We start from the raw sequence: 21033 nt of genomic DNA on the forward strand, positions 1-21033 counted from the left end.
GGATGGTGAGGAGGTGGGCGGCAGAGGAGCGGAGCGTGCGGGGTGGGCGGTAGAAAGAGAGAAGGGAGGAGAGGTAGGAAGGGGCAAGGTGATGGAGAGCCTTGAAGCCTAGAGTGAGGAGTTTTTGTTTGGAGCGGAGGTTGATAGGCAACCACTGGAGTTGTTTAAGAAGGGGAGTGACATGCCCAGATCGTTTCTGCAGGAAGATGAGCCGGGCAGCGGAGTGAAGAATAGACTGGAGCGGGGCGAGAGAGGAGGAAGGGAGGTCAGAGAGAAGGCTGACACAGTAGTCTAGCCGGGATATAACGAGAGCCCGTAACAGTAAGGTAGCCATTTGGGTGGAGAGGAAAGGGCGGATCTTGGCAATATTGTAGAGGTGAAACCGGCAGGTCTTGGTAACGGATAGGATGTGTGGGGTGAACGAGAGAGACGAGTCAAGGATGACACCGAGATTGCGGGCCCGAGAGACAGGAAGGATGGTCGTGCCATCCACGGTGATAGAGAAGTCTGGGAGAGGACCGGGTTTGGGGGGGAAGATGAGGAGCTCAGTGTTGCTCATGTTGAGTTTTAGGTGGCGGGCCGACATCCAGGTGGAGACATCCTGGAGGCAGGAGGAGATGCGAGCCTGAAGGGAGGGGGAGAGGACGGGGCGGAGATGTAGATCTGCGTGTCATCTGCGTAGAGATGGTAGTCAAAGCCGTGAGAGCGAATGAGTTCACCGAGGGAGTGAGTGTAAATGGAGAACAGAAGAGGGCCAAGAACTGACCCTTGAGGAACTCCAACAGTTAAAGGATGGGAGGGGGAGGAGGCTCCAGCGAAGGAGACCGAGAATGACCGGCCAGAGAGGTAAGAAGAGAACCAGGAGAGGACAGAGTCCGAGAAGCCAAGGTGAGATAAGGTATGGAGGAGGAGGGGATGGTCGACAGTATCAAAGGCAGCAGAGAGGTCAAGGAGGATTAGAATGGAGTAGGAGCCATTGGATTTGGCAAGAAGGAGGTCATGGGTGACCTTAGAGAGAGCAGTCTCGGTAGAGTGGAGGGGACGGAAGCCAGATTGGAGGGGGTCTAGGAGAGAATGGGAGTTAAGGAATTCTAAGCATCGATTGTAGACGACTCGTTCTAGGATTTTGGAAAGGAAGGGTAGTAGGGAGATAGGGCGATAACTGGAGGGGGAAGTGGGGTCAAGAGCGGGTTTTTTTAGGATGGGGGAGACGTGGGCATGTTTGAAGGCAGAGGGGAAGGAGCCCTTGGAGATTGAGTGGTTAAAAATAGAAGTTAAGGAAGGTAGGAGGGCAGGGGCGATGGTTTTAATAAGGTAAGAGGGTCCGAGGCGCAGGTGGAGGGGGTGGCACTTGCGAGGAGGGAGGAGATCTCCTCTGAGGATACTGCAGGGAAGGATGGGAAAATAGGGGAGGGGGTTGGTGGGGGGGAGGGGAGAGGCGGAGGGGTGATTTTGGGGAGCTCAGACCTGATCGTGTTGATTTTCGTGAGGAAAAAGTGGCCAGATCATTGGGGGTGAGAGATGGGGGAGGGGGAGGAACAGGGGGCCTAAGGAGAGAGTTAAAGGTCCGGAACAGTCGGCGGGCATGGGTGTCGATGAGGGAGGAGAAGAAGCTTTGCCTGGCGGAGGAGAGGGCAGAGTTAAGGCAGGAAAGGATAAATTTGAAGTGTGTGAGGTCGGCTTGGTGCTTGGACTTTCGCCAGCAGGGCTCAGCAGCTCGAGCATAGGAGCGTAGGAGGCGGACAGAGGAGGTGATCCAGGGCTGTGGGTTAGTGGAGCGAGAGCGGCGGAGGGAAAGGGGGGCGAGAGAGTCAAGATGAGTAGAGAGGGTGGAGTTGAGAGCGGAGACCTGATCATCCAGAGTGGGAAGAGAGGACAGGGTGGCAAGGTGAGGAGAGATGCTATTGGAAAGACGGATGGGATCGAGAGAGTGGAGGTCTCTGTGGGGCAGTAGCGAAGATTTGCAGGGGGAGGGAGTGTGAGAGATGAGGCAGGTGAGAAGGTTATGGTCAGAGAGAGGGATTTCAGAGTTGGTGAGGGAGGAGATAGTGCAGCGGTAGGAGATGACGAGATCGAGGGTGTGACCGAGTCGGTGAGTGGGCGCGGTATGGTGGAGGAGGAGGTCGGCAGAGTCGAGGAGGGATAGCAGGCGGGCGGCAGAGGAGTCATCGGGTACATCCATATGGATGTTGAAGTCTCCAAGGATCAGAGTGGGCAGAGAGAAGGAGAGAAGATAGGTGAGAAAGGGGTCAAGGTGGTTGAAGAAGTCGGAGGTGGGACCGGGAGGGCGGTAGATGACAGCGACAAGTAACATCTAAATAAGAGGGAGAAAGGGATTGAATCCCCATTTTACATATGAGGAAACTGAGGCACAGAAAAGTTAATTTACTTGTCCCAGATCACACAGCAGGCTATATAGAGGGCTACTGAGCCACTAGCAGAGATTTCACAACATCCCTCAATAAACTGTGCAAGGAATTCCCTCAGAGCATTGAGTAGCCAACCATTCAGACTGAAGTAATAATAATAATGACAATAATTGTGGTATTTGTTAAGCACTTACAAAGTGTCAGGCACTGTACTAAACGCTGGGGTGGATACAAGCAAATTGGGTTGGACACAGTCGCTGTCCCACATGGGGCTCACAGTCTCCATCCCCATTTGACAAATGAGGTAACTGAGGCACAGAGAAGTTAAGTGACTTGCCCAAAGTCATGCAGGAGATAAATGGCAGAGCTGGGATTAGAACCCTTGACCTTCTGACTCCCAGGCCCATCCAATGGTCACAAGTATCCCACTCTGTTTAATGAATTCCTGGGACCATTGTTAAATACATTTCTGAAAGATGAAGTCACATAGCTATTCCCCTCTAAAATAAAAAGTGATTTGTAATCCCTGTGTTAATTGGGTGTTTTAAGTACACTTATACAGAAGCAAGATTTTTTTTGGTACTTTTCTAAAAGTACTCCTTAGAAAGATAAGTGGGCCACATTATTCATTCACCATGAAGCCATAGACTGAATCACCTCTGCCCCACTAGAAATGATTGTGTGGCTGGATGTTAATGGGGGTAGAATCTAGTTCCCTGGTGAATCTCCTTTAATTGGGATCCACGCTGTAGTAAGCTGAAGTGAGTTCCCAAGGTACAAGATCACCTGGGTTTCATCTTGTTGACCACACGGGAATTTTTATAGTTCTTTTTGCTTTCAGCCTGGTTTTCTGACCCTGAAATTTGCTCTAGAAAACAGAGCAGGAAATGAAATGGGTTTCCACCTTTTTTGCTTTAAATTAAAATCATTTTTATGTATATTATTTGAGTAAGCCTATTGACCTATTTTAAATGTCCCAGCAGAAGAGCTAAAATAAATATAAAATATAAAATAAATACCACAACCCAGCACTTTCACTTCATTCCCCTAACATCAACCTACTCACTGTACCTCAATCTCATGTATCTGGCCGCTCGCTCCCATTCTGCCCTTCATATGTGACAGATGATCACTCTCCCCACTTTCAAAGCACTTCTCCTCCAAGAAGCCTTCCCAACTAAGCTCGTTATTCTCCTACACCCTCTCCCTTCTGTGTCCTCCTTGCTCTTTGATCTGTACCCTTTAAGCACTTGGTATTCACCCCACCCTCGGTCCCACAGCACTGATGTCCATATCCATAATTCCATATCCATATCCATGTCCATAATCCATAATGTCTGTCTCCCCTCTCTGGACTGTAAGCTCTCTGTGGGCAGGGAGTATATCTACCAACTCTTGTACTCTCCCAAGACCTTAGTACAGTGCCCTACACACAGTAAGCACTCGATAAAGATGATTGATCGAAATATGGATATTGAAGTACATCAGGATAACACCAATTTATTCAGCACCTAGGGTATTTGCATAGTTACATATCTTGGAAATGTTGCAATGAGTGACACCCATTCAGAAGACAAGCCAGGATCACTGCTCTGGTCAAAATCTGTCCCCTCGCACCCTCTCTTTCCTGACACTGCCAAGTCTATCTTTGTATGTTCTGATTGGGTATTGGAGGTCCAATGTTATGACAGCAAATATATGGCTGTAACTTTCTTTAAATGTTGTGTGTGGATGTGGGTGTGTTTTGAGGGTGGTGGTGGGAGTGGCCACCAATTTATCCTGCAGAATCATTTAAGTAACAAAGAATTCCAGGTCAGTGTGGTAGAATTTGAGAATGGAATATCATTTCTCAGATGAGTCACTGCAGATCACTCAAGGCCTTTCAGGTGATATATCAAATATATCCAGGGATAACACAGTATTTATAAAGAAGAAATGCTGATGCCTTCAGATTGCATGACACCATTTGTTCTTTGTACATAAAATTGGTAGTGTTATCTTCCTTAATTTGTTTGAAGATCAGGTTGCTCTGCTTTTGTTCAACCTGAGCTGGCAAGTCTGGGAGTGATTTGGACAACAGAGTGAAATCAAGCTATCTGCATGGAGGGCTAACAGACCCCATTGCTGATTTGATCTACTTTTTCTTTCTCCCTTTGCTTCAGTGGTAAATGGCTTACACACCTCATTTCTGGTCTGGATTTAAGTATCGATAAAAATCGCTTAGCCGTCAGCTCTTTTGCAGGAGGGTATACGGATCCAGTTTCTGAAAATATTGGTGACTTTTAGAAGGAGATGGGTCATTTGCGATGCATTCACCCCTTCTGAGTTAAAGACTTGGTTGTGATGAGGGTGATTCTCCGATTCACAACCTGTGACATCAGGGAACTGCTTTTCAATGGTATACATTTTCTCCTGTTCTGGAATTTCCATTTGCATTCTATATTTGTATGAGGTTAGCTCCTCGATGAGTGTTTCAGCATAAAAATGAATCTTTTCATATGATTTCTAATTTTATGACACCAGATACTGCCTCAATTTCATGGCTACTGCCTCCCATCAGCTTCTTTAAATTCATTCCCAGAAAATATCTTGGATGGTTGTTCAAAATTTAAGAATTTTGAAGTTCAGCTCATCATTTAATTGTCAGGTGATTTTGAATCAAATCTTTTCCTCTTGGATCTGGTATGCTGTGGATTATGTCTGGTTGGTATAATCCCCCAAACATTTCATGAGATTTCAGGGGATTTCAGAGGATTCTTCTGTGGAATATGATTAACCCAGTTAGAAAAAAACATTCTCGGTCCCTAAATTTGCTAGCACATATTTCTCTTATTGATGCTCTTCTTTTGTTTGGGAGCAGTTTTGTCTTGCAGTATGTGATAACTCAATTAAATCAGTTTCTTTCAGTGGCATCTTGTCTAGATCTTGTCTGTCCCAAATGTCCATTGAGTAACTATTCCTCACCTAGGGCCCAATATCGATATGCTTGGCAAATTGTTCTTTTTCCAGATGTTTCATAACCACTGCTCTAATGCCTTTGTTTGATAAAGGTTAATCTTTTCATAGATGAACTGTTCGTTCAGTCTTTTATTTTTCTAAGAAAACCAATTTGGGCACCCCAGAATGTTTGAAGTTCAGGGGCAGCTTTGATAAGTGCCACCAGATTCATATTCCAGGTACAGCAACTTTTGAGACTGCCCAATTAGCCTGGAAACCTAACCGAGGCAGATTTTCTTGGAAAATTGCCAGGAATGTCACTCCCATCCCCTGCTAGAAAGCCTATGTGCTAAAGGCTCTCTTGAGATATTAGCATTTGGAATATCCCAAGTCTTCTCTTTCTAGTGTTATGCAGATTATAGGTCAAGGTCCATAAAGTGTTGTGAACTGCTGAGAAGAAAAGTGATCGACAGATACCAGGCAAAAATGGAAGGGATGCCGGTGCACTAAGGAATAGTGGACTAAAAGCTATAGCTCTGGGGCACTTGAAAACCAAACGGAAAAGATTTCATAATGACAAATAATAATGATAATAATGGTATTTGAAAAGCGCTTACTGTGTGCCAAGCACCGTACTAAATGTTAGGGGGTAAGTACAGCAGATACAGATCGGACACAGTCCTTGTTTCACAAGAGGCTCACAGTCTAAGTAAGAGGGAGAACTGGTACTTTATCTGCATTTTACAGTTAAGGAGACTGAAGCCCAGAGAAGTTGAGTGACTTGCCCACGGTTATGCGGCAGGGAAGAGGCAGAGCCGGGACTAGAACCTGGCTAGTCTATTTATTACCCTATTTATTACCCTATTTATTTTGTTAATGAATTGTACATCGCCTTGATTCTATTTAGTTGCCATTGTTTTTACGAGATGTTCTTCCCCTCGACTCTATTTATTGCCATTGTTCTTGTCTGTCCATCTCCCCTGATTAGACTGTAAGCCCGTCAAACGGCAGGGACTGTCTCTATCTGTTGCCGACTTCTTCATCCCAAGCGCTTAGTACAGTGCTCTGCACATAGTAAGCGCTCAATAAATACTATTGAATGAATGAATGAATGAATGAACCTGGGTCTTCTGACTCGCAGACCCATTCTCCTTCCAGTAGGCCATACAGAAGATAAATGTCAAGTGCCTAGTATAGAGCATCGCACCCAGTGGGTGCTCAATAAATGCTGCCTCTGCTACCATTCACTGCTATGTTGAAAATCCACATTTCCAGATGTGTTTATCAATTTTTCTACTTGTCATGTGGATCGTCTTGTTCCAAAGAGATATGAGGCAATTTGGTAAGCTGTAAGGTCAGAGAAGCAGCATGGCCTACTGGAAAGAGCACAGGACTGGGAGTCAGGAAGACCTGGGTTCTAATTCTTACTCTGCCACTTGCCTGCTGTGTGACCTTGGGCAAGTTATTTCACTTAACAATAGTAGTTGTGGTATTTATTAAGCGCTTACTATGTGCCAGACACTGTACTAAACTCTGGGGTGGATCCAAGCAAATGGGGTTGGACACAGTCCCTGTTCCTCAGGGGGTTCACAGTCTCAGTCCCCATTTGATAGATTAGAAGCAGTGTGGCTCAGTGGAAAGAGCACGGGCTAGGGCGTCAGAGGGCATGGGTTCAAATGCCGACTCAGCCACTTGTCACCTGTGTGACTTCGGGCAAATCACTTCACTTCTCTGTGCCTCAGTTACCTCATCTGTAAAATGGGGATTAAGACTTGAGCCCCACGTGGGACAACCTGATTGCCTTGTATCCTCTCCAGCGCTTAGAACAGTGCTTTTCACATAGTAAGCTCTTAACAAATGCCATTATTATTATAGGTGAGGTAACTGAAGAAAAGAAAAGTTAGGTGACTCACCCAAGGTCACACAGCATGCAAGCAGCAGAGCCAGGTTTAGAACCTAGGTACTTCTGACTTCCAGGCCCACGCTTTATCCATGTTGCTGCTCTGCCACGCTGCTTCTCTGTGCTTCACTTTCCTTCTCTATAAATTAGGGATTCAATGCCTGCTATCCCTCCCCAAATATTATGAGTCCCATGTGGGAGAGGGACTGTTTCAGTTCTGATTGTATTAGTAATGATGGCATTTGTTAAGCACTTACTATGTGCCGAGCAGTGTTCTAAGCGCTGGAGTGGATGACAGGTAAATCAGCTTGTCCCACATGGGGCGCTCAGTCCTAATCCCCATTTTACAGATGAGGTAACTGAGGCCCAGAGAAGTTAAGTGACTTGCCCAAGGTCACCCAGCAGACAAGTGGAAGAGCGGGAATTGGAACCCGTGTCCTCTGACTCCCAAGCCCATGCTCTTACCACTAGACCATGCTGCCTTTTATATTGTATCTCCCTCAGCGCTTAGCACAGTGCTTGACACATAGTAAGTGCCTAACAAATACCATACTGAGGTCCCAACTGCACAGCTAGTGCTCTTGCCACCTGCCAACTGGATCTCTGCTTCTCTCAATAGTTTTTAAAAATTTATTTGATTACTGTTTTGAAGCTGCTGTATCCTCCCTGGGACTATCTCTCGGTGGCGTGGTTGCAGGGGAGGAGGGCTGGTTTCTCAAGCCCAATAGGATAGGAGGGACAGAAGAGGTTAGGTGGGGAGGGATATTCACAAACTTTCCTTAGTGGAAAAAATGAGCCCCAGCCTTGCTCTTTCCATCTCATCTGCACAGATTTGGTCTGAGCATCACTCCTCTTGAGAGTCCCCTCAGACTCCGCTTATATTATTGCTATTGTTCTTGTCTGTCCGTCTCCCCCGATTAGACTGTAAACCCGTCAAAGGGCAGGGACTGTCTCTGTTACCGATTTGTACATTCCAAGCGCTTAGTACAGTGCTCTGCACATAGTAAGCGCTCAATAAATACTATTGAATGAATGAATGTAAGATCCCTGTTCCTAAGGACTGTGGGTATGGTACAGATAAGCCATCAGTGGATCTAGATGGGATTCAGTTTGGATTCATTCAGTAGTATTTATTGAGCACTTAGTATGTGCAGAGCACTGTACTAAGCACTTGGAATGTACAATTCGGCAACAGATAGAAACAATCCTTGCCCAATATTAATGAAAATGAGAGCCACAGATCTCCTAGAGATATAAGTCAGAATGTAATAGGGAAAAAAAACCTTTGTCAGCTCCCTCTACCTATGTATGAAATATAATGAAAATGAAAAGCAACTTTCTGATCTTCTGTCCTCACACAGGTAAAATCTGGGTGATTCTGTCATTAGGGTCTGGTCTTTCAATAGAGGGAGATTTGGGGGCATTATAGACTGAGGAGTTATAGGATACTAGGGCAGTCATTTTGGAAGGCCTCCTGATATCTTTGTGCCGTTTCAATTTTCTGGAGCTCATTTCTCCCTTCTAATTGCATGCATTCCATGAAGAACTAGTTTTTGCAACCCAGCATGAGAGGAAGTAACTCTTACTCCTTCAGGCCGAGTGGCATGTAGGAGGTTTCTTGAATCTGTCGGATGTGGCTGCTTGTGGCAAAAGATAAATGTTATGCTTTTATGCTTGGTTACGGCAACCATCGGGCATGACTACTAATGTTCAAATAAGAATCTGTCTCATATCATGAGAATTTTATTTTTAAAGGTTCAACTCATAAAAAGAGGCACTTCTGCATACTTAAAAATATTGCATATGAAGCAAAATCTTGTTTATAAAAACCCAGTACTAGGGATTTATGCAGCACCCATCCTGAAACCTCCAAATGCTTCATCTCTGTCTCACACACTACCCCTGTCAGCTAGATATGACCTGTCTCTCCCTCCCTCTCACCTGCAGGAGCTTTAGGTTGGTTGCCATCTTTACGTAAAATCTCATAAATGAACCTTGTCAAAGAGAACTCCCTTAGTCTCCAGCCTTCTTAAGTAGAGACACCCTAAATGTACTTCAGAGATTTTCATGACAGCCCCATCTCTAATTTTGAAGATTCCTGTCAATTCAAATGTGATTAACTTAAACATAGAAATATAAACTAACTGCTTCTAGTAATAATCATCATCATAATAACAATAATAATAACGGTGGCATATGTTAAGCACTTGCTACGTGTCAAACATTGTACTAAGCCCTGGGGTAGATACAGAATAATCAGGTCGAACAGTCCCTGTCCCACATGATGCTCACATTGGCACATAGTAAGCGCTTAACAAATACCATAAGGATTATTAATTATTATTAGAAGGGAGAGCAGGTATTGAGTCCCCATTCTATAAATGAGGAAACTGAGACGCAGAGACTTGCCCAAGGTCTCACAGCAGGCAAGTGGTGGAGCCAGGATTAGAATCCAGGCCTTCTGACTCCCAGGCCCATGTGTTCTCAACTCGGCCAGGCTGTTTCCCTAAGTCAATCAATCAATCATTTATTGAGCGTTTACTGTGTGCAGAGCACCGTAGTAAGCATTTGGGAGAGTACTGTATAACAACAGTGATAGACACATTCCCTGCCCACGAGGAGCTTACATTCTAGAGGGGGAGACAGACATTAAAATAAATTATGGGTATGTGCCCAAGTGCTGTGGGAGACTATGGGTGGGGTGAATCAAAACGACGAATCCAAATGCAAGAGTGATGCAGAAGGGAGAAGGAGTAGGGGAAATGAGGGCTTAATGGGGGAAGACCTCATGGAGGAGATGTGAATTGAATAAGGCTTTGAAAGGGGGGGAAGTAGTGGTCAGTCGGATATGAAGTGGGAGGGAGTTCCAGGCCGAAGTCAGGAGATAGGCGAGGGATCGGTGTTGAAATGGAAGAGATGAAGCTACAGTGTGTAGGTTGGTGTTGCAGGAGCAAAGTGAGTGTGTTGGTTGTAGTAGGAAATCAGGGAGGCAAAATAGAAGGGGGCAAGGTGATTGTTACATTCCCCCAAATGAGTTTTAAAGTCAAGGCTTGTATGACCAATGCTCAAAATTATGGATCCAAAATATAGAGAAATCAATGAAAACTGTTCTGACCTTTCTAACTCATTTTGCTTCTTAGTGAGACACATGGGATTGAGAAGATCCCCACAGGTCTTTTAGCCCAACACATTTCTTCAACTGCTTGTGGTTCCCAGTTTTTACATGGGTTGAAAATGCAGCTTTACTGTATCAGTTGGTAAATAGCTAAGAAGAAAATGAAAAAAACACTCCCCCCTGCTTGTAACTGTGCCTGTATATTAAGCACTTGGCATTCACCCTACCCTCAGCCCTTCAACACTTATATACATATCTGTAATTTATTCATTTATATTATTGTCTGCCTCCACCTCTAGACCCTAAGCTCATTGTGGGCAAGGGAACGTGGGATGTAAGCTCCTTGTGGGCAATACAACTCTGTTGTATTGCATTGCTCTGTACATAGTAAGTGTTTAACAAATACCATCGATTGGTGGATTGAATATCAGGTCACAGAACATCTTGAAAGAAATGAACTCCAAAGATTTGACAGATTCTGGTAAAGGAAATAAAGGATACATTGTTGAGTCAGTGAAAAGAAGCTCTATTTTAGTCTATTGGAGTTTGTATACTTGTTAATTAACTCCAGGCCCTCCTAAATCAGAGCAGAATTGTCACTGCGGCAGGCAAGGTTCATTATTCGTTATAGGGAGTTGATCTCCAGTTGTCTGAGATTTCAGCCAGGATGAGGACCATGTGTCAACGGGAGCCCAGAAAGCTTCTGGTGCACAGTCTCTCTCAACATCATTCAGGACCATCCCCCCTCCATCCCCCTACTCTACTGGGAGGCAACTTGGTCTGGTGATGCCTTGACTGGTTTGAATGGCAGTAATAGGGAAGCAGTGTGGCTCGGTGGAAAGAGCCCGGGCTTGGGAGTCAGAGGTCATGGGTTCGAATCCTGGCTCTGCCACTTGTCAGCTGTGTGACTGTGGGCAAGTGACTTAACATCTCTGCGCCTCAGTTCCCTCCTCTGTAAAATGGGGATTAAGATTGGGAGCCTCACGTGGGACAACCTGATTACCCTGTATCTACCCCAGCGCTTAGAACAGTGCTCTGCGCATAGTAAGCGCTTAACAAATACCACCATTAATACCCTTGAATTTGTCATGAATTTCTGTTCCTCTTTACGGGGCCTGAAGCTCACATTCCTTCTCACAGAGGGACTCAGTAAGACCAGGCTTTTCTGCTTATATATTTTCTAAGCCTGGCTAATGACTTTCATTTTTATTATCATAAATTCAGTGCCCCTAGTCTGGCTCCCAGGTAACCTGGCAGTTTCTTTGTGGCTTGTTCAATTGATCAATCAATGGTATTTATTGAGCGCTTACTATGTGCAGAGCACTGTTCTAAATGCTTGGGAGAGTACGGTACAACAGAATTAGCAGAAACGTTCCCTGCTCATAATGATCTTACAGTTTAGAGGGGGAGTCAGATATTAATATGAATAAATAAGTGGGGCACAAAGAAGTTAGACAACTTTCCCGAGGTCACATAGCAGACAGCCCCGTTTTAAGCTCTCACCTCCAGTTACTTGAGTTCAGTTCTCCAGTTCAAATATTGGAAAAACAGCTGGGTAGAGTGAAATAATTTTGTTGGTAAAGCAAATGAACTTAAACCTACCGTCGTTGAGCTGGCTTGAGATGGAGATTAATATACTCCTGTGACTCCAGACACAGAGTGCCCCTGTATGTCTGCATTCAGGAGCTTGAGACATCTCTAAGTAGTCAGAGATGCATTTATTCTGCAGCTCTCAGTCACCACCTCTGCAATCAAATCCTCTAAATAAAAGATGATAGAGGAGACAACCATCCAGGACACACACAAAGTACACCTTTCTCCATTTCAAATTACAGGCCAGTGCATGCACGTAGGAATTCAAGATGGGGGTGGATATGGTTAAGGACATGAATTTTGGTTTCATGCTCCAGGTGTCTGGTTGTGAGTTATTCTTTTCTCAACATTAAAATCTCAATCACATGACTCCTAAGAAAGAAGGAAAAGTCAGGAGGACTTGGTCTTTGTTTCATTATTTGAATGCTTAGCCTAGTTACATGCTGGTTATAGTTCTTCTGTGTGCAAAATAATTCCCATGCAGGTATTTCTTTAAAGATGCTATGTCATGGGAAAAAAGGAACAAAATAATACGATATTTTAAACCCAAAATACACAGGGAAAAGAAAGATTGCTCTCACATGCATATATTTGTGAACCCCCCCAGCTCCCCCCCCCCAAAAAGCAGGAAGAACACATTTGCCATTATACTTCTCTGTTCTCGGAGAAAGGATGGTGTTTCCAATGAAAACCCAATTTTCATCTACCATTTCTTATCATTCTTGGTGTTTCTATAGAAGCCTCTCTATCCAGTAGTCAAGTTCAGATGTGCAATTTGAGCCTGTTTCCTGTCACCAAATGATCGTTCAGGTGCAAATTCAGGCTATAATGATTGCCACCGTACATTCAGTCTAGAACCTGGGTAGCTGGTCTGACCACTTCGGCATGCTTTTATTTGTAGGGGAATAATGGAAGGTGTTTTTCTGCTGACATGAGGGAAGCAACAGGTGGCCATTTTGCTGAGGTCTGATACTTTGTTGAGAAGCCTTCTTATTTAAAGTTTCCTCAGCCATGAACTACATTTTGATAAACTTGGAGATAATGGTGCAGTCCATATCAAAAAGGGAAGGTGAAATTGATCTCACTTAATGCCAGAACTAAATTTCCAATCCAGACCCCATGATACTTTGCCATTTTGCTTTTGCTTTCTGAATTGCTTGTGACTCTCTGCTTCCCCGACTTGTGCTTTCTTTTGCACAGTGATTCTTGTCTTGTCTTTCCTCAGTCCGTTCCTGACCTGGAGAGATGTGCAACATGTTATTGTTAGGACTTCCCGTCCAGGACATTTGAACGCCGATGACTGGAAAACCAATGCTGCTGGTTTGAAGGGTGAGAACTTTCTTTCGTATTCACTGTCACAGGCCAAAGCTCTTCATTTTTGTATTTTCCAGTTTTTAAGAGGGGAGAAGGAATTGAAGCAGCTAGCCTAGTGGAAAGAGCACAGCCTGGGAGGCAGAGGACCTGAGTTCTAACCCCAGCTCCTCCACTGCTGAGTGACCTTGGGCAAGTCACTTAACTTCTCTGTGCCTCAGTTTCCTCATCTGTAAAATGTGGATTAAGACTGTAAGCCCCAAGTGAGACAGGGACTGTGTCCAACCCTATTATTTTGTATCTAACCCAGTGCTTAGTACAGTGCCTGGCGCATGGTAAGCACTTAACAAATACCACAACTATTAGCATCATTATTATTATTTGTTAGCTGAAATCATTCAAGAGGTACTTATATTGGCACAAGCAGCTCCTGGCCTTTCAATTAATATGAAACAAGGTCTCTTGGCTCCCCACAAAGGTAAAGGAAGACCCAAGCTGGGACTGACCTACAGGAAATGCATTTTGGGGAACCCATTTGACTTTCATTTCTTGGTTGATTTTTAGAATAAATTATTTATAGTATAATGAACCTTTCTTAGTAGTGCTTTTTTATTCTGGGCTGTTAATTCCCATGCGAGTTGTTTCTGAGAAACTTACATATGAATGAATAATCACTGCAATTTAACTCTCTCCGTTCATAATCATCTGTGTGACCTTGGGCAAGTCACTTAATTTCTCTATGCCTCAGTTACCTCATCTGTAAAATGGGGATGAAGACTGTGAGCCCTACGTGGGACAACCTGATTACCTTGTATCTACCCCAGCACTTATAACAGTGTTTGGCACATAGTAAGTGCTTAACAAATACCAACTTTATTATTAATGTATACTGGTTTATACAGCCCAAAATGAACTAAAAACTTTGATATAGCTTACAGCTTTCCTTAAGTAAAAATGTCTTTTATTCTCTGAGGAGTCATTTCTCACCAAAGTACAGGGCAACATATACCATGGGGGCCCAAACATGTATAATTATATACACACACACACCATACATGAAGATACAGAAATCCAAGCACCTATGTGGTCTTGATCAAGCACTTGTGAAATATGTAAGAAGAAATATGCACATAAACATTGATTAGTGATCATTTTTCATTAAAGCCCATGATAAACTCAAAATGTTAATAATAATAGTAATAATAATAATTATGGTCCATGTTGAGCACTTACTATGTGCCAAGAACTGTTCTAAGAACTGGGGAAGATACCAGGTAATCAGGTTGGACACAGTCCCTGTCCCACAGGGATGTTAATCCCCATTTTATAGATGAGGAAACTGAGACAAAGAGAGGTTAAGTGACTTGCCCAAGGTCACACAGCAGACATGTAGCAGAGCTGGGATTAGAACCCAGCTCTTTCTGACTCCCAGGCCCATGCTCTAATCCACTAAACCACACTGCTTCTGAAAGCATTTCAGAGTTCTCATGTCATAAAATCTATTGTCATAAAGCATATAATTTCCTATGTAGGTACCATCATAAGATTTTGAACAGTTTTCTGAGAGAAGCAATAAATCCTTCTCTTTTGAACATTATTCCACACAAGTCTCCATCCTCTTATATTACATTATTCACATTAGGATTAGCAAGCAAAGAGCTGTATATGCCTCAGTTTGCTCAGTGGCCATTCATTCCACCATCCGGTGTACAGAGAGGGTAGAGAGGTCTGAGATAAATCAACATATCATCTCATCTGGTAGACCATGACCGGAGGCTGCAGAGTGAAAGGAAGACAGACCGAGTTTATCAACCTCTCTGGAGGTAAGGAATCCAAATTAAGGGCATAGTTTTACTTTTGGGGGCAATTTAGGCAAAGCAAATGGTTCCAATAAAAAAAAAAAGCTAGCTCTCTTTCAATCTGTTGGTTTTGGATAGCAGGGGGTGGGGAAGAAGTGGGGTGGTAGAGTACAAGTTTAAATTCAATTAGATTAAGTCACCACATCCAAACCTGAGATTGGAAAGGGATTGTATACCACTTCTGGCAAGAATGATGCTGCATTTTACTATTGCACGTGGCAATATTTAGTCTAATATTTCACTATTCTCCTTGACTGCTGCCAAGAGTAACAATTAAAGTGCTCTTTTTCATAGATGAATGATTCTGAACAGGCTGGCTTCCCAAAGGAATTGTATTGTAACATTGTTGATGGCAAGATCCATATTTCATCCAAAGCATGTTCATAACAAGAAAGAAATGCGGGGGGAGTCTCTCTCTGTCTCCTTTCCTACTCCCACACACATACACACACCAAAAAATAGGAAACAATATGCCTTTCTTCCATGAGTGGAAGGGGAAAGAGGCCGGGGGTGGGGGGAGGTTGGGGAAGAGACAGCCTGACTCCTTTTGAAATGAGAATTGAAAGGGTGAAAAACAACAAAAACTTGGAAGAGCCTCCCACTCCACAAAGGGTCAGCAAGAGCTGGTTCTTGAAAGTGGGTCAGCAGAGGCCTTTTCAGGGAACTGTTCAGCTGGCGGTGCTTGGCAACCTGCAGCTTCTCCCACTTGTCAGGACCCAGACAGAAGTTGCTCACAAACAGGAGCTTTTGACCACATGTTCTCGCTTTTATTTCCCCCTTCGTGCTAATGAAATGAACGCATGGAATCAAATGAAAAACACTTGAGTCGCCTTCTGTGTCCTTTATCTGTGCTACTTGAGATACGTAACTGGTTTGGAGGTGATATTAACTTTCAGTGCTCATAAAAGATCTGTCCGCGTGGTGAACTACAAACGCAGCACTAACATCCTTGTATCATTAGTGCTAATCCACAGCAGATCGTCTCAAAATGGTCCCCAAAAATGTCTGCCGCCACCCCTGCCCTAAGTTATTTTTCTGTCATCAAGGCCATGATCTTTGGTTTCTAGTTGTGCTACCAGGTGAAGGTAATCTCAGTGCATTTAGGATGACTGCAAAAAGCAGCCTCAGGAGACAGTTCTGCCTAGTCGGGTCCTAACTTCACTTATCATTCGTAGACTGTAGAATGATGGTGTAGAAGTGGGTTTATTTTGCCCAACCTCCTTCCAAGAAAACTTTAGTTTGCTGAAAGCAAGAGGTTGTGCATCTCTTCCCCTTTGTCAAAAATATCCAAGCATATAGATTGTTTTTGTATTCACTGGTTCATTTTGAAAAGTTGTGGCCATTGTGGACCTTGGAAAACCAAGGAGGAGTAAGGCCCATCTGCTGATTTCTCTGTACGTAGTGCTTACAGAAATTTACTCAGCAGTTTCTTCAGGACTTGTTCCAGGTTCTCTGGCTGCCATTCTTCTGTTTCTGATTTTGCTCTGCACCCCTAGGACCTTGGGTAATCTCCTCTTGGGGAGGCCAGCTTGACACAAGACCACCTAAGAAAAAGAAAATTGCTTCTGCCAAAATCATGTTAACCAAATGTAAGGGAGGATGCATACCACACCATTTGTTTCCAGAAATGCCTCACCCTCACCCTTGAATTAGCAGTAACAGAAGAACACTCCCAGGAACAAATGATGTAAACATGTGCAGCTCAGTATAGGCCAGTGGAACCTAAGAGGACCCATAGAGAAACAGTGTGGTTTAGTGGTAAGAGCATGGACCTGGTCAGAGGACCTTGGTTGAAATCCAGCTCCACCCCAAAGAATAAGCCAAGTGTCAGTGAGCCCTGAATTGGGGAATGGAAGAAATGGGTTGGTCATGGGACGGTTCTCTACTGTTACTAGAGCTTTCCCTACACGAGTCGTGTGCTTGGAAACATCAGGTGATACATGTCAGCTCGCTAAACTAGACACCTAAGTCTCCTACAACACAGGGGTTGCTTTGAAGCAAACTAGCATTTCAGAATCCAAACGGGCTAGTGTTGTTGTACAGTTATTTCCTAATTCCTTAACTACATTCTAGCCTAAATTTGGAGTGAGAACATGGCAGAACAGAGTATACTAAGAAATGAAATGGCTTATGCTTTACCTGTTTTTCTGAAGAACAGCGTTTATTCCCCAGCAACTCATTTAGTTCAGATTTTCATCCCCTACGTAGACTGGAGGGTGCTTTAATGGGTTATGTGTAAAATGCACACATAATGGTCAAGAAATGCAAGTCACCCTATCCAGAGGAAAATGACTGTTCATTTCATACATTTATTGTGGTGACAATCATTCAATCAGTCAATCAGTGGTATTTATTGAGTACTTACTGTTTGCAAAGCACTGTACTAAGTGACTGGGAGAGTACACTACAAAGGAGTAGGTAGCCAGGATCCCTGACCTCAAGGAGCTTACAGACTAGAGGGAGAGACAGATATTAAAGCAAATTGTAGATGGATATGTACATAAGTGCTGTGGAGCTGGGGGAGGGGTGAATATCAAAATGAATAAATATCAAAGGGGCAAATAAATACCATGGATCGATTGACTGATGCAAAAACTCATATCTGCCTAGAATATAATCTAAATACTATTTGGAGATCTCCTGGATGTGACTGTATAAAGTCACCCATGTCACGTGCAGGCTGAATTACTTTTTCTTCACCCTCGCCTTTGCCATTACTAGCCATATGGAAGTGAAAGAGCAATCGATACATGCTTGCAGTGAGTGAAATCAGCATTCTAGATAGAAAGTCTTCTTAGTTGGGTGGTGTTAATGTACTCTGTTAAACTGTTCTAATCAAGGAATGGGAATAGCTAGCTGTCAGATAATAAATCAAGACTGACTGAAAGGTCCTTGTGGGCAGGGAATGTGTCTACCAAATCTGTCATATTGTACTCTCCCAAGTGCTTAGTATATTGCTTGGCACACGGTAAGTGCTCAAAAAAATATGATTGATTGATTCTGTCATCTTTACTAGGAGGAGGAATGAAAAAAAGTCACTGATAATAATAATAATGTTAGTATTTGTTAAGCGCTTACTGTGTGCCAAGCACTGTTCTAAGTGCTGGGGTAGGTGCAAGGTAATCAGGTTGTCCCACTAGGGCTCACAGCCTTCATCCCCCTTTTACAGATGAGGTAACTGAGGCACAGAGAAGTTAAGCGACTCGTCCAAGGTCATGAAAAATGACCACGGAGTCTAAACGAGTTTACCATGCCTTCCCAGGCAAGGCAATCTCTTTTTTCTACCAGCATGTTGCTGCAACTCCCCAGATCTTTCTGTGACCACAACTAAACTGCTAGATATTTTTATTTTCTGACTTTCCAACAAAAGGTAAAACAATGAACAGTCTAACATTATGATTAGACTCCAAGGCTTTAACATTTTAGCCAACTACTGTTAATTGCCATCATTTCATCTAGTAGGGTTGGTGATTTTAAGATGTGCCAAAATATCTTTACGAGCTGCCTGACTTTCGATTTGTTACACTTATTAAAAAAGAAGTTGAAGGTACTGCAATTATTAAGCATGCAACATGTGTTCAGGGTTAGTGAGCACTGAAGCCGAGGAGGGGGTTCTGATATGACTTCTGAATTCGTTACCCTTTGGAAGTATGTGGCCCCTTTTAATTTTCCAGCTGTAACATTGTCCCATTCCGTGCATGTCTCCCCACTCCTCAAAAACCTCCAGTGGTTGTCCATCCATCACCACCTTAAGCAGAAACCCCTGACCGTTGGCTTTAGGCACGCTATCAGCTCTGACGCTTTTCCTCACTCCCATCCCAATCAATTCATTCAATAGTATTTATTGAGCGCTTACTATGTGCAGGGCACTCTACTAAGCACTTGGAAATGAACTAAGCACTTGGGAGGGTACAGTTGTAGAAGTAGACCCAATCCCTGACCTCAAAAAGCTTACAATCTAGTGGAGGAGACAGACATTAAAATAAATTAGAGATAAAAGAAGCTGCTGATTATAAGTAAAGATATGTACGTAAGTATTGTGAGGGGAAGAGGGAGAGGATGAGTGCCCAAGTGCTTAAGGGATACAGACTCATGAGAGAAAGGAGAGAAGATGGGTGGGGAGACTGAGAGATTAGTCCTAGAAGGTTTCCTGGAGGATATGTAATTTTATAAGATCTTTGAAGGTGGGGAGAGGGGTGGCCGGTTGGATTTCAAGGAAGAGGGAGTTCCAGGCAAGAGGCAGGGCATGAGCAAGGGGTCGACAATTAGGGAGACGAAAGCAAGGTACAGTGAGTAGGACTCCCACTACAACTAAAATCAGCCTACTCACTGTCGTGTTCTCATCTCTCCCCCCACCAACTTCTGGCTCACACCTGCCCATCTGCCTGGAACTCCTTCCCATCTTACATTCATTCATTCAGTCATATTTATTGAGCGCCTATTGTGTGCAGAGCACTGTACTAAGCCCTTGGAAAGTACAATTCAGTAGATCACTGTTCTCCCTATTTTCGGGGCACTTCTGAAATCACATCTCCTCCAAGAGGCCCTCCCTGATCAATCCCCCTTCTCTCCATGCTATAGTCCCACCAACTCCTACTTCATCTCTTCCCCATCAACTAAGCATTTAGGGACTCATGCTCACCTGTCGTAGTTATACACACCTCTTTGTAGAATATTTCTCCCTCCTGTTTGTAATTTATTTTAGTTTCTGTCTCCCCACCTAGCATGGAAGCTCCTCGAAGGCAGGGATCATGTCTACTAATTCTCTTATACTCTCCCAAGTGCTTAGTATTGCATTCTGCATACCGTAAGTATTATGATTGATAGGTTGTTTTGATCATTTTGATAGGACGGTTTCAAATGTTTCATAATAGTAATAATAATAGTGGTATTTGTTCAGCTCTTACTATGTGCCAAGCACTGTATCAGGAGCTGGTGTAGCCCCAAAAGCAGATCAGACACAGCCCTGGAGGCGGTTGACTGGTGATAGTTAAGATTAAGCAATAGAGAGCACCAAGAGTTAGGTCTTGCCTTGGAGGAAGGTCAGAAGAAAGTATCAGCAGCAGAGATGAAATTAGCACTCAGAATTCCTGGTCCTGCACTCAGCCCATTGGATTTTGGTCCTACCCTAGAGAAAGAATAACATTGTTTGTGGCATTGTTATCTGGAGGGAGGGAAATACAGTGGATCCCTCTTCACATTCATTTGCCTAATAGAACATCCCTTCCACCAAACTCTTTTTGCCCACGTGCCATCATTCCTGCTTAATATCTAGTGGATCAAAATAACATAACACTTAATGTCAATTGGAAGTCGACCCATTTCCACGCTCCAACAACATTTGAAAGTGAATTATTGGACATGAAGCGGAGTTTCCCAATTAGCCACATGGTATAATCTCGTCCATTTGATCTAATGGCATGGGAAATGGTAAAATATGGTCTCAAACGCTGTGTTATTGTCATTTATAGCTGGAGCAATGAGGGAGAGCAAAGAAGAAGAGAAGCAGCGTGGCTTAGCGGAAAGAGCCCGGGCTTGGGAGTCGGATGTTGTGGGTTCTAATCCTGGGTCTGCCACTTATCTGCTGTGTGACTTTGGGCAAGTCACTTCACTTCTCTGTGCCTCAGTTACCTCATCTGTAAAATGGGGATTAAGACTGTGAGCTCCACATGGGACAACCTGATTACCTTGTATCTCCCCCAGCACTTAGAACAGTGCTTGGCACATAGTAAGCACTTAACAAATACTATTATTATTATTAATAGGAAAAAAATCTCAATTTTACAGATTTCCAGCTGAAGGCATTGTTTTTTGGTTTATTTGAAAATCCTCAATAATGTCCAACAATGATTGTGGCAAATTGACCATGTTTAAGTGAGCTAGAGTGAAATTGAAGGTAAGAAAATCCAGTTTTCCAAATCAGGCTAAAGGATCCTGAGAGGATGTCAA

General features: G+C 43.7%; 1 protein-coding gene across 1 annotated transcript in view; it reads left to right on the top strand.

The window, feature by feature from the left end:
* The window catches only part of PCSK5 (proprotein convertase subtilisin/kexin type 5), a 409642-nt gene that overhangs the window by 199672 nt on the left and 188937 nt on the right, over positions 1-21033 (top strand). The window contains 1 exon segment of the mRNA XM_039910756.1: positions 13140-13243. Within this exon segment, the coding sequence (XP_039766690.1) occupies positions 13140-13243 (104 nt within the window).

This window comes from Ornithorhynchus anatinus, chromosome X5 (genome assembly GCF_004115215.2).
Source record: "Ornithorhynchus anatinus isolate Pmale09 chromosome X5, mOrnAna1.pri.v4, whole genome shotgun sequence".
NCBI lineage: Eukaryota > Metazoa > Chordata > Mammalia > Monotremata > Ornithorhynchidae > Ornithorhynchus > Ornithorhynchus anatinus.